This window comes from Podarcis gaigeae (genome assembly GCF_964106915.1).
Source record: "Podarcis gaigeae genome assembly, chromosome: 9".
Taxonomy (NCBI): domain Eukaryota; kingdom Metazoa; phylum Chordata; class Lepidosauria; order Squamata; family Lacertidae; genus Podarcis; species Podarcis gaigeae.
This window is the reverse complement of record NC_139685.1, coordinates 58,591,085-58,607,187: the sequence shown is the minus strand read 5'-3', so window position 1 is coordinate 58,607,187 and position 16,103 is coordinate 58,591,085. Positions and strand designations below refer to the sequence as shown.

At 42.8% G+C, this 16,103-nt stretch overlaps 1 protein-coding gene across 4 annotated transcripts in view; it reads right to left on the bottom strand.

Moving 5' to 3' along the window:
• Window positions 1–215: 215 nt before the first annotated feature.
• SLC39A8 (solute carrier family 39 member 8) overlaps window positions 216–16,103 on the bottom strand; it is a 41,170-nt gene continuing 25,282 nt past the window's right edge. For 3 of the 4 annotated variants that reach the window (XM_083756666.1, XM_083756668.1, XM_083756667.1), the window contains 5 exons: window positions 15,131–15,253; window positions 14,694–14,864; window positions 8,072–8,279; window positions 7,281–7,465; window positions 216–1,163 (listed from right to left, as the gene is read on the bottom strand). In XM_083756666.1, coding sequence (XP_083612792.1) covers window positions 1,014–1,163; window positions 7,281–7,465; window positions 8,072–8,279; window positions 14,694–14,864; window positions 15,131–15,253 — 837 coding nt within the window. In that variant the 3' untranslated portion in view covers window positions 216–1,013. Of the gene's footprint in view, window positions 1,164–6,531; window positions 6,654–7,280; window positions 7,466–8,071; window positions 8,280–14,693; window positions 14,865–15,130; window positions 15,254–16,103 lie in introns of all 4 variants that reach the window. The other variant, XR_014568353.1, reaches the window with a different exon arrangement.

The following is a 16,103-nucleotide window of genomic DNA, read 5'->3' as shown; positions in this document are numbered from 1 at the left end:
TATTAGTGGAGCAGCATTCCTCGCTGAAGTTTATATAAAGTTCCTATGGCAGTAGGAGCAATGCACACAAAGAGGTTCCATAGTCAGAAGGAACCACTAGACTAGGACACGCCAAGGCATGCAATTCGTCAAACTCTGTGGCATCAGCATTGCCTGATCGATTTGCACGGTAATTTTGCAACAAAAATCAAAGCAAAAACTTGAAATAGCTACTGTAATGTTAAAATGGTTAATTTCTGTTCTCTTTTAATATATATATATCTATATATAAGGCCAGAGCCTTTTAAGCATGACGCACATAATAAAGTTGAAATTTTAACATCACTTAATAAAAAATGTGCTTCTCATAATAAAGCCCACAGTACCCTTGAAAAAGAGTGATCAAAAGCACTAAGTGGTATAATTAATCCAGTGTTAATTGGTAATTGGAATCTTTGCATTATTTATGCAAATGTACTAAAGCAAGTATAATTTTTTTAAAATAATAATAATAATAATCTGCCCCCAAAGGAGGAAAAGTCTAAAGCTATTTTGAAACCATTTGTATCGCAGTTAGAAATGTGGCCATGGATCTTCTGTAAAAAGTTCCTTGTAAACAAAGTCGTATTTGTTTTAGCCAGAATCATCTTGCAGATGTCCCTGCTGTTGGATGCTTCTTAAAGTGTATGCAATACTTTCTGTATACAGTGGTATAGGTGACTTCTCAATTAAAACTACAAAGGTGGCAATCCAGGGCTCTTTGTGATGAATAGGAAGTTGTGTGCTGAAGTTAACGGCACAATTCTTGAAGGCAGAGGAAATCCCACAGGTACTGGAGTGCCCACATGTTTAAGTCTTTATGCAGCACAAGTGATTATTATCATGCTGACACAAAAACCAAAAGTATTCGTTCCAAAGAAAATGGGATGTCAGATCAAATCCTTTATAACTTCCAAAGTCCCTTTTATGGAGTTCAAGAGTTCTTCCATTTTTAATTTACTAAGTGTCTTCATTATCACATCTCCAACATTGCATTATTCCAGTTCAATTTCTCCTGCATACACCGTGATCAGCAGAATCGCAGCAAACCCTGTGAGCAACCCAGCATTTTGGATCAGGAAGAAGACTAGATCTGTTTTTCTTCCGGTCACTTTTTCTCTCAGCATGTCATTCATCTCTGGGAACTAGAGGAGGCAGAAGGAAGGAAGTTTTTAGGTAAGTGTTGCCATCTGGTGGAACAACATGCTACATTAGAATTTAATGGTGCGTTTTTTTAATGCATGCATTGATTTATGTTACATTACTGTATAAGATTGGGTTGGGTTCTTAAGCTGCTGGAGCGGCAACGATCTGGGTGTTGTGTCCAAGCAATTACTTCACCAAGAAAGGAACACTGGAAATTGCTTCCTCCTCAGCTGAGCCTCTCTTTGTAACTTTCAGGGATGGACTCACATACATCTTGTGCAATCCCCATTCACTTAAATGGAGCTTGTGCAAGAAGGCTTCTCAGTAGTTTAAGTCTATGCAATGCACAGGCAGCGATAAGTCCCTTTCATATGGGTGGGCTAAGCAACAGAGAGGGGCAGACCTGATAGCAGCTGTAGTTTGCAAATAGGAAGCACTGCTTCAGGACAATCAACCAGCAGATGCAAACAGATGTTTGCTAATTGGCTAGTAGCACTGTCATGGGCTGTTGCTGTGGCTGGAGAGGGCAACTTGCCTGCCCAGTGCTGACCCAGGCATCTCCTGTTTCCATGACTATTTTCTGCCTGCAACTGCTAGGATACCAGATTATTCCTCTTCAGGATAGCTGTGTGTTCTACTTTAGAGGGCAGCCTTTTGTTCTGATGGGGTGTAAGGCCTCCATCTATTTGAAAGGCTGTCCAGACCGAGTTTGGTTTAAAGCTATGGAAATATTGAAAGTAATGGAGAGGTTGAGGAACCTTGAAGTTCCCAATCAACTGTCAACACCATCAGATCAGTGGACTGAGCAGACACACAGGTCACCTGGGGTACTCCCCACTACAGTGAAAAATTCATCCCTCTGCTGAAGCATAGCAAATACAGCCATACCTTGGATCCCAAACGCCTTGCGAGTCGAACGTTTTGGCTCCCGAATGCCACAAACCCAGAAGTGAGTGTTCTGGTATGCAGACGTTCTTTGGAACCCAAAGGTCCAACATGACTTCCGCAGCTTCCGATTGGCTGCAGGAGCTTCCTGCAGCCAATTGGAAGCCGCGCTTTGGTTTCCGAACATTTTGGAAGTTGAACCGACTTCCAGAATGGATTCTGTTCGACTTCCAAGGTACCACTGTACTAGCTTTCCAATCTCTAGACTGCCCTGTGTGGTGAAGATGGCATGGAATAAATATATATCATAAACTATTACAGTCTCTTGGGAAAGGGTGTGAACAACATTTAAATAAAAATAAAAATGTTGTGTTGTCGATGGCTGTGATGTGCCCTGTATCTAAGGGTGAAGAGTGGGTAATAAAAGTCAGTGTGTTGTAAAGGTTAGAGCATTGGGACTCTGGGAGACAAGGGTACAAATCTCCACTCAGCCATGAAAATTGCAGGGCAACCTTGGGCGTGTCACTGTCTCTCAGCCTAACCTACCTCACAGGTTTGTTGTGAGCATAAAATGGGGGAAAGGAGAAGCGTGTACACCGCCTTGAGCTCTTTGGAAGAAAAAGTGGCATATAAATGTAGTGAAAAAATAATAATAAAATCAAATATTATAATAAAGTTCAATGCTATCCTACTTTTTCTACAAAATCAGGGGAACTGATTTCTTTCAGAAGAAAAATGGAGCTGTGAATTATAGAACTTTAATGAAACCGTAAGACATTTTGCACTAGATTCTGTGATCAAGATAAATACAGTTTACCAAGACACATCAGCCAGAAATTCAAACAGAAGAAAAAAGAACACACTGCAATGAAAAAGCCCACAGAAGCCACTTCTAACCTGACAGGTAAATGCATCTCTACCACTAACTTGCCAGTTTATCATTGCAGCACACTCTCCTTGGAAATTAATTCAAAGACACTTCTGCTTCTGCAAAGTGCTGACAAACACAGATCAACAAAATTGCTGTGCTGGCTGCTTATCAAAGATGAGGTAGGATCAAGTTCAAAGTTTTCAAAGCCCTCTGAAACTTAAGTAATACAAAAACTGAAAACACCTTTCCAATCCCAACACAATTTAATTTTCTAGGGTTGGAACCTCAGAAGGAGAAGGAAGCCATTAGTGCTATCATCTCCCACTGCAGCTAAAATTTCTTCCACAAAGCTAATAATAAGGATGAACTAAGCCATCTTCATTGTTCAGTAACAATATTTTAAAAATCCCTCTTTAGGAGCATGAGAAGAGGCTTGCTGGATCAGAGCAAAGGCCCACCTTGTCCAGCATCCTGTCCTCACAGTGGCCAATCATATACACCCATGTGAAGCTCTCAAGCAGGCCAGGCACTCTTTTCTACTTTTGATTTTCGTACTCAGAGGCATACTACCTCTACCTTCACAACACAGGGAGTAAAATACAACAACACGGTCCTCCTTATCAGTAACAGGTCAAAGTAATGGGCAGCTATACCCAGATCTAGCTTGAAGAAACCTTGCAAACCAGGGAAGAGTGGGTGGGTTGCTCATCTATTGCCAGAACTATCAGGGTCCATCCAGAAGATGGAGCCGGGAGACACAAAGTCCCAATTCAGACAGATTCACAACCATGAATTTATTCAGCAACCTTGGAGCCAAGCTACATGTTCCCTTGAGACAGCTACATATCGTGTTTTTCCTAAAATAATTACAGGCACAAGGACTCCAGTTCTCAAAAGGAAGGCAGTGAACAAGAGGGTGGACTTAGTCCTTCTCTTGCATGCCACAGCTGGGAAAGGGGGCAGTCTTCATTGGCAGGCCAAGGGATTAAAAAACCATTAAAAATCAATATGACAGACCATGGACCACCTAGATGAAGCTCACAGACCACTGATGGTCCATGATCTGCAGTTTGGGAACCCCCACTTTATATGTTTTTAATGTAACATTTGTTTTTCTTATTGGTGACCTTAAATCAGCTGCCCATCGTTTTCCCTAGAGACTTGTGGCTAATCTAGTCCTTGGTGAAAACAAGGCCTGTTGGTACATGAGTAGCACCTGTCTGCATCGCCCACAGTCCCTTCGGGTCTATTCTCAACCCCAAACAGCTTCTTGGAGGGCTTCTGAACATTGTAGCTATGACTCACCCACTTCAGCTGGCTTTAAGGCTCAAAAGCACTCTCAGCTCTGAATGCTGACCCTTCCTAGGAGGGGTCAACAGTTAACATTCTCTTGAGATCAATCAAGCACCTCCTTCAGCATCCTTGAGATTCAAAGTCTTTTCTCTCCCACCCCCTTGAGATGCAAAGTCTTGCATAGGCATAGCCACTTTGATCAATCAACACACAATGATCATTGTCCAATGAAGAGATAACTGTAAACAAAGCTTTGTTCTCAGTATACTACTGCAAATAACCATTTCAGGATTCCCCATGTTCTGTTAACAGTACAGCCCTATGAATGTTTACTCAGAAGCAAGCTCCACTGGATTCAGTGGGGTCAATTCCAGTGTAAGTGTGCATAGGATTGCAATCTTAAATTGTGTGTTGGTTGGCTTCCTTAGGGAATCTGAGGAAATATGCCCAGTGGCCACCAGGTCATCCCTTGATGTTTTCACTATACATGACAGAATCGTTGTTTTTACTCAGGCTGCAGCTTTTCAGGGCATTTTTCCCTCTGAAGGAAAAGCCAAGTTGGTTGGTAACCCCTATTCCACAAGCAGGCATCAACTGGACCCACAGTGAGTCTTAGGCCCCATCTGCACAATATATTTGAAGCAGTATTTATACCACTTTAAACTGCCGTTGCTTCCCCAATGAATCATGGAAACTGTTAAGGGTGCTGAAAATTGTTAGGAGACCCTGTATTCCCCACACAGAGCCAGAATTCCCAGAGCTCACTGCAAAGGGGAATTGATTTTATGTGACTCTGGGAATTGTAGCTCTGTGAAGGGAATAGGGATCTCCTAACAACTCACAGCACCCTTAACAAACAGGATTGCAGGGAAGGGGAGCCATGGCTGTTTAAAGGGGTGTAATATTGCTTGAAATAGAGAGATATTTAAACATCCCCAGAATCGATAGACATTGCAGATGTTTTTTGAATGTGCTGGACACAGTAGAATATATTATTTTCTACTGTCTATTGTACAACCAGCTACACAAAGGCATGCTATTCCCCCTTTTTGGATAGTCTAACATCACAGCACAATGAAAATATCAGATTCTATCTGTCTGACATCAACTGCAAGGGTGGCTGAGTTTCTATCAATAGTATCTTTCAGAGTGGTGAATGGCACTATTTAGCAGGAAAAAAACTCCAATGAAAATCCTCATTATTACATATTTTTACAAGGCTGTTTATTTGTATATATTTAAATTTTTTACTTATGGATGTTTTATGATGGCCTATATTTATAATGCCTAATAAAGGTTTGGCGAAGTAAGTAATAAATATAGAGTACAGACTGGGCCTTACTTCAATACTGGTGGTGGGAAAGCAGGTTCCATTGCTGCTGAAGGTGACATGCTAGCTCAGAGGGCATAGGCCAGTCCATCACTTTGCAGGAGCAAAATGGCCAGTTGGTTCAAGAGGATTTGAGGGGTGGGATCCTGCCACCCCCCTCCAGCACCTGCTGCCCAAGGCAGTTGACCCCCTCTGCCTAGTGGTAGGGCAAGCCCTGGGTGCCTTCAGGGATGATGGCTGAAGCACTTTGTCATTCAGCCCCCAGATGAGTCTTTCTTCAAAGAACCTGCCTACTAGTGAAGGGAAGGAGAGCACCCTTCGCTTGAACACCAATTCCCACTACATGTGGTCAGGTGCAATTGCATGATGGCAGCCACCATGTGAAACAATTCAAACTTAACTTGTTTAAACTGAGTTTAATACTGTCTTTTTAAATGTTGTAACCCGCCCTGGGACCTTGTGGTGGATAAGAAATCGAATTAATAAGAACAACATACTTCCACTTGGTACTCTTGACACATCATCTAGTCCAGGGTTCTTCAACATTGGGTTCCTAGTTCCCATCATCCCTGATCATAGGCTAATCTGGTTAGGGATTATGGGGGTTGTAGTTGAGCAACAGCTACAGACTGAAGGTTGCATAACACTGACTAGTCCATCCACACATGATGTAGCTATTAAGGCTGTAGAACTAAGGTAATAAAATGCTAGACTGTACCATTCCAGAATGCAGGTGGGAGGTAATATTATTCAATATAAAAAGCTTCCTACCTATAGAAACACAGGAGAACTCTGCTAAAGTTTTCTCAAAGATGCACATAATTTTCTCTATGTAGAAAGCTTGTTTTCCATGGGGGACTATTCAGAAATATGAGTCCTCCTGCTTGCATTCTGAATCCTACCACTTCGCCCTCCTTAAAGTGTAAACTAGCTTGTAATGAGCAAGTGAGAGATGGAAGAGAGAAGCAAGAGTTCTAACAAATCCTACCTGTTTCTAGACAGAGAGGAACAGGGTAGAATTCAGCAGAAAAGCAGGAGTCTGTACTGAGCATTCACACACATCATTTACATTTTGTTCAGACACAACATTAACGGTTCCGGTCTAGACACCTACAGACAGAGAGATTAGAAAGGTAGACAGAGAAACCTATCACCTATTGGCTTTAAAACAAGGGTGTAAACATGGTAATACTGAAAAGAGTCAGAGAGATAGACAGCAATGGTAGTTTCCTAGCTGGCCCTTTGCCCTTGGCAGAGAGAAGAGGTTCCAATCACAGAATCACAGAACTGTAGAGTTGCAAGGGACCCCAATGGTCATCTAGCACAACCCCTTGCAATGCAGAAATAGAAACCAACAGAACTATATTCCTCTTTTATGCAGAAAGATGCCTATCCAAAGGAAGGAAGAGCAAACACTGGACTCACTGAATGCACAGTGACCTTTGTACTGGGTTTGTTCATCTGTCTCTATAATTTGGAGGCAAAAACAACTCTCAAAAAATAAGTCCTCTCCATCCTAGTTACTGCTTTCTCCACTCATCCTTTCCCATTACTGATCTTCTGTTTTGTTCTGGCGATGTTGCACAGGTGACTCTTGTTGCAACAATAAAGGTCAGGTCTTCTGACTGCCGTTTAGCTATCTGGCTTCTTAGCGAATATAAGAATTGTGGTTCCATGAGGATAAATGGTCTGATTCATACATACACGTAGTATTCATACAATATAGTAGGAGCTCACCATATCTGCCAGGGAAATGTATAGGAACATGCCTCCAGCGATTGCAAAGATAATGTTTGGAGCAAAGTTGTTGCCCACTACTATACCGAAAGCTAGTCCAACATAGCAGGAGCATGCTGATATGAAATTGAAAAACAAGGCCTGCCGAGTGCTCATTCCTGCATTAAGAAGGATGACAAAATCCCCTGGAAAAAGAAAAGCAGGGAAATGGTCAACAAGCAATATTATCATTATTGTTATACATTCCACACACACACACACCCCACTCCCAACAAGAGAATTAAAAAGACATGGGTAGTGCGTGTTGTGACGTGGGGTTTGTGATTTCAGCTCTCTTGACATAATATGCTGGAGACAGTTCTCTAGTAACACTTCTTTATTAAGAAGTGTTGAGGACTTGAGGAGGGGAGAGCTACATTTATAGGGACAGGGAACAAGCTAGAAAGGATACATTTTGGAGGGAACAATCTCAGGCAATCACAGTCCTGCCTTTTGGAGGAAACCAATAAGACAGAGGATCCAAATACAGCAGCTTAAATGAACCAATAGTAGCTGTACCCTCTGGAACCAAAAGGCAGTTACTTTACCCTAATGCAATACAGACAATAATAATACAGATATAAAATCCTTTGACTCAATACACAAACAGTGCGTATGAAAATTATAGTGACACCATCATTTCATTTTTCCATTTCAATGCGGCAGAACACTTGTTGGTTGTCTCTTGTTTGATGAGAACTCTCTTAATGCATTCATCTAACAGCTAGCTGAGTTAATGGAAAACATCTTACCCAGTTCGTGAGGAAACTCTTCACATAAGATTGCTATAGATGTGCTAATTCCTTGAAGTAGGGAAAGGGTGAAAGAAGCACCGATGGCTAGCCCATCAATGAAGTTATGCAAAGCATCGCTCAGTGTGATCATCCAGGCAATTGTGCCAATCTCTGACAGTGCAGGTCCCCTGAAACATTTACACGAGTTGCTTTCGGTTTCTTCCTTCTGTAGATGACAAAATTACAGAAAAATGAAGTCCTTTCTCTCCACAGAGAGCAAATATTACATAGGAAGCTGTAGCCCTGTTGAATTACAGTTTTGCCTAAAAGGCCTAAGATTGCAATCCCAACTTCACTTAAAGGTAAAGGTAAAGGGACCCCTGACCATTAGGTCCAGTCGTGGCTGACTCTGGGGTTGTGGTGCTCATCTCACTTTATTGGCCAAGGGAGCCAGCGTACAGGTACTGGGTCATATGGCCAGCATGACTAAGCCGCTTCTGGCAAACCAGAGCAGTGCACGGAAACGCTGTTTACCTTCCCGCCAGAGCGGTACCTATTTATCTACTTGTACTTTGACGTGCTTTCGAACTGCTAGGTTGGCAGGAGCAGGGACCGAGCAACAGGAGCTCACCCCATTCAAACTGTCAACTTTTTGATCAGCAAGTCCTAGGCTCTGTGGTTTAACCCACAGTGCCACCTGCGTCCCTCAACTTCACTTACCTGGGGTAAAACCCAATTAAATTCAATAGGACTTACTTTCAAGTGGACATGGTTAAGATTGCAACCCAAGTCACTATAAGTCAGATCACGGCTACTTTTTTGTTTTTTGCAGTCTCCATACAGTGGCATTCAAATGGAAGTGGTTTGTCCAAAGGAGGTCAACATATGATGGACTCTGGTGCTGCCCTCATGTTTCCAAGGATGCAAAAAAATTATTTGCACGATGTGGCTGCTGTAAGAATCCACGAAACCTTGGATCCCTTCAGGTGACCTAGTTTCTCATGAATTTTATGGCATGTCTATTTTGTTTGCTTATTTTTTAAAAAAATTTTACCCACCCTTCATTCCAAGTAGCCCAAGAGTGGGGTACAAAAACACAGCTTTAAAACCAACAGTAACACCCATTGCCACAATAATACTATAAAATGGGAGCAAATAAAAATCAATAAGCAGCAGCCGGTACAGAGATGTACTGTTTCAAGACTAGGTCTGAAAACTCAAACTGAAAACCAATGCCTAAGTGCAAATCCAAACCCCACTTTGAGTAAAAAATGGAGGATGCTTGAATGGGTCTAAAAGAGGATTAGACAAATTCATGGAGGATTAGCTTCAGTCGGTACAGCACAAGTCACTTAATCTCAGGGTTATGGGTTCAAGCCTCATGTTGGGCAAAAGATTCCTGCATTGCAGGGGTTGGACTAGATGACCCGAGTAGTCCATTCGAACTCTACAATTCTATTATCCTATAAGGCTATCAACAGGAATAACCCTGATGGCTATGGTCTACCTCCACTGTTGGGAGCCAGTGTGCTTCTGAATACCACAGGAGCTTAGAGTGCTGTGGCATTCAGGTCCTGCTTGTGGGCTTCTCACTGGCATCTGGTTACCAACTATGAGAACAGGATGCCAGACAAAAAGACCCACTGCCCTGATCCATCTGGGCTATTATGTTCTTAAAGTCCAGAATAAAATGGGGGAAAGTTAAATCCACCCTGTTAAAGTATGTGGTTTGAGCAGACACATTCTTTTTTTTTTTCTTCCACACAAATGTAATATTTTCTTCTGATTACAAAGAATACCATCATATTAGAAAGGGAAGCAAATCATCACAAGGAACATTGCAGCAGCGAAAATGTCACCAAGTTTACAGCCTCTGTAAATGAGAAAGCAAAATGAATGATAACTTAGCATAGGGAAGTCTCCCAGTTGCCCCATTCTTTTCTCTGGCATTACAAGTTTGATTATGCAGGATCTCTCTTCAAAAGCTGAAGTCACAGAATCACCAGCTAAGTCATCATTGCTCCAGTAAAAAGTGCCTTGGTTGAGCGGTGATACAATGATCATAAAGCACTGTTTGCAGCCGCGGCAGGAATGCCGCGAAAGTGAGAGTGATGCTTATATGAAGCAGTAACTGATCGATGCACCACATCAGCTTCCTACACAAGCATCACATCCAAATGTGTCAGAGGTAAAGACAGAAACATGCATTTTGCTCGTATTTGAATGATTCCAGAAGTGTTTCTGCAGACTGAATTGTTCTATTGCACCCTTGAATTATTAGACAATCCCAAAGGAGAGAGCATAATGCCAATGCCATTGGGGAAAGAACTGCCTTCTATAATCATGTGGAATAAAATGTCATTAAGGCCTGCTTTACTGGTACCAAAGAGAGTAAATAACCTTGCTTTGAAAACAAGCTTCATGTAGGATAGGGGCGGGGAACCTGTGCCCCTCCAGACATTGGACCACAGCCCCTATCATTCCTGAATATTGGCCATGCTGGCCTAGGCTCATGGGAGTTGTAGTTGTTAAGTTGTGGGCGAACATATCAGACGACACAGCGATTCTTCCAAAGCAGCTCTTTATTTGTAAGCTGGAACAGAACTGAACTGAGGAGCTCAGTCAGCCTGCTTATATAGAGCTCCACTAGAATGCAACAGTAACCATTTTCTGTAACTATCCAATCACTGAACGTCACTTTCAATCCTTCATTTGCATACAAACTATCCAATCACTGAACGTCACTTTCGATCCTTCATTTGCATAAACTATCTACAGTATCCCCCTGCTGGCCCAGGGTGAGAACTTCAGTACATAACAGTAGTTCACAACATCTGGAGAGCCACAAGTCTGCCCCCCTGATCAGGAGGCTGGAGCTTCTGCGCTTTTAGTAACTGTTCCTTTCCTCACTCCCAAGTTACTTTCCAAAGGGATTGCAAAACCACCTGCTTTGCAAAGGCAAGCTGTTTGAATGGCAGTGACATTTCCAGAGAAGCAGGACATCTGACAGCATGAGAGCTCAGTGGGAGGGTAAGGGAGAGCGGTCAATTTTCTCTTCAAAGTGACTTTATAAAACGTCACACACTTGACGTCCCATTCGTGAGTTACAAAATTCAGTTCCTTTCCAGGGCCCTTTTCGAACTCTCAAGTAACCACAGCACAGGATTCCTGTCAGTATGAGCTACAACACAAAGCCTCTTTTCCGGACTAGTAACAGAAAGCTCCTTAACAGTAAAGATTTGAGGGGAGGTGGGTACATCATTGTCCTTTTTTTAACCTCGACTCCTGACTAAGAACTTCATGTAAACATTACAGGAGGTTTCAAGGGGTGATGTTAAAACATTGGAGTGAGTCTAATTAATGCATTAAAAAGGTAAAGGGACCCCTGACCATTAGGTCCAATCGTGACTGACTCTGGGGTTGCGGCACTCATCTCGCTTTATTGGCCGAGGGAGCTGGCGTACAGCGTCCGGGTCATGTGGCAGCATTACTAAGCCGTTTCTGGCAAACCAGAGCAGCGCATGGAAATGCCGTTTACCTTCCCACTGGAGTGGTACCTATTTTATCTACTTGCACTTGACGTGCTTTTGAACTGCTAGGTTGGCAGGAGCTGAGACCAAGCAACGGGAGCTCACCCTGTCGCGGGGATTCGAACTGCCGACCTTCTGATCAGCAAGTCCTAGGCTCTGTGGTTTAACCCACAGCACCACCCACATCTGAATTAAGGCATTGCTGGCAACCAAATCAATTAAGATATTGATGGGGATCTGAACAAATAAGGGAGGGAGAAGAGGTGCCCATGTTCCCTAAAGATAATAACGAATGTTGAAATATCAAGATCAGCGAGGAAATCTCAAACTAGGAGCTCTAAAGCCAATGCATTGGTGTCCTTGTAGTAAGCTATTGGAACATAGGAATCCGCCTTATACCAATTCAGATCATTGGTCTATCTAGCTCAGTAATAGATACACTGACTGGCAGCAGCTCTTTGGGTTTCAGACAAGGAGTTTTCTTAACCCTAACTGGAGATGCAGGGATTGAACCTGGGACCTTCGGCATGCAAAGCAGATGTTTCACCACTGAGCTGTGGGCTTTCCCCAGGAATGATACTGTTCCTCCATGTCCCTGCAGAAATGAAGCCACTATGCAGTGCATTAATTTCTCCAGTTGTAGCCTGGGTCTGGCCTTGCCTATGCACCCCCCTCTCTGTATATATCAGACTATTTTCTTCCTTGCTTGCTTGCTTGCCAGCCTCCTTACCCACCTGCTATTTCCCTGTGTCCTTGGACAAGTCTACACATGCAGTGGCACGATAGGGGTACACTGGACTGTACCACTTCAGATTGCAAGTGCCAGGTGCTACCATATTGGCCCGAATATAAACCGCACCCACAAATAAGCCGCACCTTTAAAATTCAGGGGGGGAGAGACAATACCTGAATATAAGCCGCTCCCTTAAAATTGGGTTACAGGCTGAATATCACTGCGGTTGGTAGAATTGTAACTCCGAACCAATTTAAGCCTTTGATGCAAGCCCACAAGTAAATAGTAAATAATAATAAAGAAATATAAATAAACAGTTTCAAGCATGACATTTTTTTTTTCTGTGCACAGATTCAAACCATACGTACAATCGCTAAAATCGCAAATTGCTATTCAATTGCTACAATTCCGCAGGCACTCAAGATCGCAAATTGGCAATAAAGCATGCTTTTTTCTTCCGTTTTACCGTATGTCTGTTTCAGCAGAAATATCGTAAAAGCCCATTTTGGTAAGGTGAAGAATATACGCCACACTTAAACTTTTCATGGTCAGAATTTGGAAAAAATGAGCGGCTTATATTTGGGCCAACATGGTCTTTTTTAAATGCTCCTTCATTTTTTAAAAAATCCACACAAGTACGGTAAAATACAATCAGCAGGGAGAAAGACTCTGTGCTCATCCACACCTCCAAGTTTTCCTATTTTTCAGGGACATCCCTGATTTAGAGAAGCCATCCCAGTTTCTGATTTGATGCCGGAATGTCCCACTTGTACTTAGGATTTCCCTATTTTCATCAGAGAAATGTTGGAGGGTATGTAGTCATCTGACCCCCGAGCCGTCTGAAGACAATCCTGTATAGGGAAGGTTTTTTTGAATGTTCAATGTTTTATTATGTTTTTATATATGTTGGAAGCTTCCCAGAGTGTCTGTGGCAATGTCAGATGTGTTTGGTATAAATAGTAAAATTATTGTTATGGAATGGGATGCCCCTATTTTCACCAGAGAAATATTGGAGGGTATGCACCTTACTGTGTGACTCTTCTACTTCCAGTAAGTTTTTTTTTTTTTTTTTATGCGGGGAATATTCATAAAATGAAAGCACCCACTTGCAGCCTGAAGTTCTCCAGTCCAATTCTGCTGCATGTGTTAGACCAAGCCTTTGTTTCAGCTCCCTTAAGTACTTTGCCTCAGGTCCTCCACATACAAACCGATTTCTTGCAAAACCTCATACCTCTCGGCTGACTCACCGTCTGAGACAGTCCCAGGTTGAACTTAATTGATCAGCAGCATCTAAGTTTCGTGTTACTCTCACCAAAGCCCATCGGCTCAATGCATGCAACTTTGAGTCCAATTGTAACTTGCCCTGGGACCAGCAATATTTCAGGAAGAGCAGGCAAGAAAGCAAAATAGTAAATAATAATAAAGAAATATAAATAAACAGCTTTCAAGCATGACTTTTTTTTTCTGCGCAGAGACTCAAATATAGGGAATGCTTCACATGTGACACTTTCTGTATATAGGGGGGGACTGGGGGGGGGACAGTATGTTAAAATGAAGAAAGTGTGTATTTTGCCACAATCACACATGCTGAAAAGTGGCTGTGCACCCACACTCAGGCCCTGCTCCCCTAAAAGCATCTCATTGGCCACATGAGTCCATGCAGCAAACCCGGAAGTATTTTACCAGGTTTCGCCCTGCGCGCACGTGCAGAAGAAGAAGAGTTTGGATTTGATATCCCGCTTTATCACTACCCAAAGGAGTCTCAAAGCAGCTAACAGTCTCCTTTCCCTTCCTCCCCCACAACAAACACTCTGTGAAGTGAGTGGGGCTGAGAGACTTCAAAGAAGTGTGACTAGCCCAAGGTCACCCAGCAGCTGCATGTGGAGGAGCGGGGAATCGAACCCGGTTCACCAGATTACGAGTCCACTGCTCTTAACCACTACACCACACTGGCTCTAACAGTCCAAAAGGACATAATTTTAGAAATGATGAATCCCGGAATTGTAGAGTTGAAAAGGGTTCCAGAAGTCATTTAGTCCAACCCCCTGCAATTGCAGAAGTCACAGCTCAAGAATTCCTGACAGACAGCTATCCAATATCTGCTTAAAAACCTCCAGTGAAGTCTTCCAAGGTTAATAAGACAGCAAATACCAGAGTCTGACAAGGGGTAAATTAAACTTATATGGAAGAGTTTATTTATAAGAAATGCGGTTCTGGCTGTTAAGAAATAAGCGACATTCTTATCATGCTAGAGCCCATTCTTACATATGCTGAAGTTGTTTTTAAAATTGGTATCAAAACATAAACGGATCAAGGGTTGAATTCTCACCCCTTCCTTGATATGTTGCATAATCTGGCAAGTTGTGTTCATTCATACCTGTCCAGAGATCACAATGTCATCATCAAAACTCAGAGTTCCATTAGCCTCAGCTATGGCTGGATTTGCGTAGCACATTGCTCCATTAACAGGTTTGAACGATTCGGTAGGAGGAGGAGGGAGACTTCGGGGAGCTTTCAGTTCTTCAGGTTCAAAGTGGCTGTGACTGCTCTAAAAAGAACCAAATAAAACAGGAAAGGTTCAAATGGAGTTCAGAAGCAGAAAAATTGCTTAAATGCATTATGGCACAACAGGACAGAAATTTGTCAGCATCTGTGACTGAGATATAAATTTGCAGAGGAGACCGATTTGTCTGCTCTGGCCCTTAGTCTAAACCCAAATTCAGGTTTTTGAACTTCTTATTCTGCCCAATTAAACAGGCATGCTGATCTTTAACACTGAAAAGTGTTTATTTTGTGTCCTGCTTACCTACCCACCTGGCTATAGGCCTTCAGTATCATTTTAAGAACTCTTTCCACAAAGAAGAGGATGTAGAATCCGCCAAACACAGCTACCGCTTTTTCAATGTAGTTATCGATTTTGGGGTCGAATCCAAATGCCTAGGAAGAAGGTTGAACAGCGAGCCCAGGTTAACCCAAAATGCAATGTGCTTCATTTGTAATATATATATACACACACATATTGTAAGAGAATACTCACTACTCACCCTTTAACCAGAAGCAGTGGGCCACGGTTGGCAACCAGCAAGAAGTCAAGGCAATGAGAGGGCAGCATGGTGCAAACACATCAGGAAGAACAGCAGATTGGTTCAATCTGTCCATTGCACCGCACTAACCTCCCTGCCACCTCCCCTCTTCCTCCTGTCCTTCTTGGTAAGCAACAGTGCCCCCTCTGCCAGGAAGCTGGCACTGCAGCTCCACCACACCTAGCAAGACTTCTCAACCTGTTCAACCAAGTTCAGTGCCTAAATTTGCCCTGCACTGTCCCTCATCTGAGCACAACCATATGTAAATGGTTAGAAGACTGATTTACTTACAACTAGTGTGCCAATTTATGGACTTAGGGTCTTTGGCTTGTTCATCTTTCAACGACCTGTTAGATGGGAGAGCAGCAGGTTTCTTAGATGGGAGAATAGCCAGTCAAGGCTGTCTCATTCTCCTGAATGAGGTTCATGGCAGGAGAAAGAACGTTCAGCAGCTCAATGAATACCCATCTGTTCAAGTACCGTATTTTTTGCACCATAACACTCACTTTTTTCCTCCTAGAAAGTAAGGGGAAATGTCTGTGCGTGTTATGGAGTGAATGCCTGTGGGTGGCGGGGGGGATCTGCTGCAGTCATGAGCAGAGGATCCATGGTTCCCCTTCCTTCCCTCCTCCGTGGTTACAAAGCATGGATCCACATGGATCCTCAGGATTTTTGCATTGGGCTACTCCAAACTCACTGTCAGA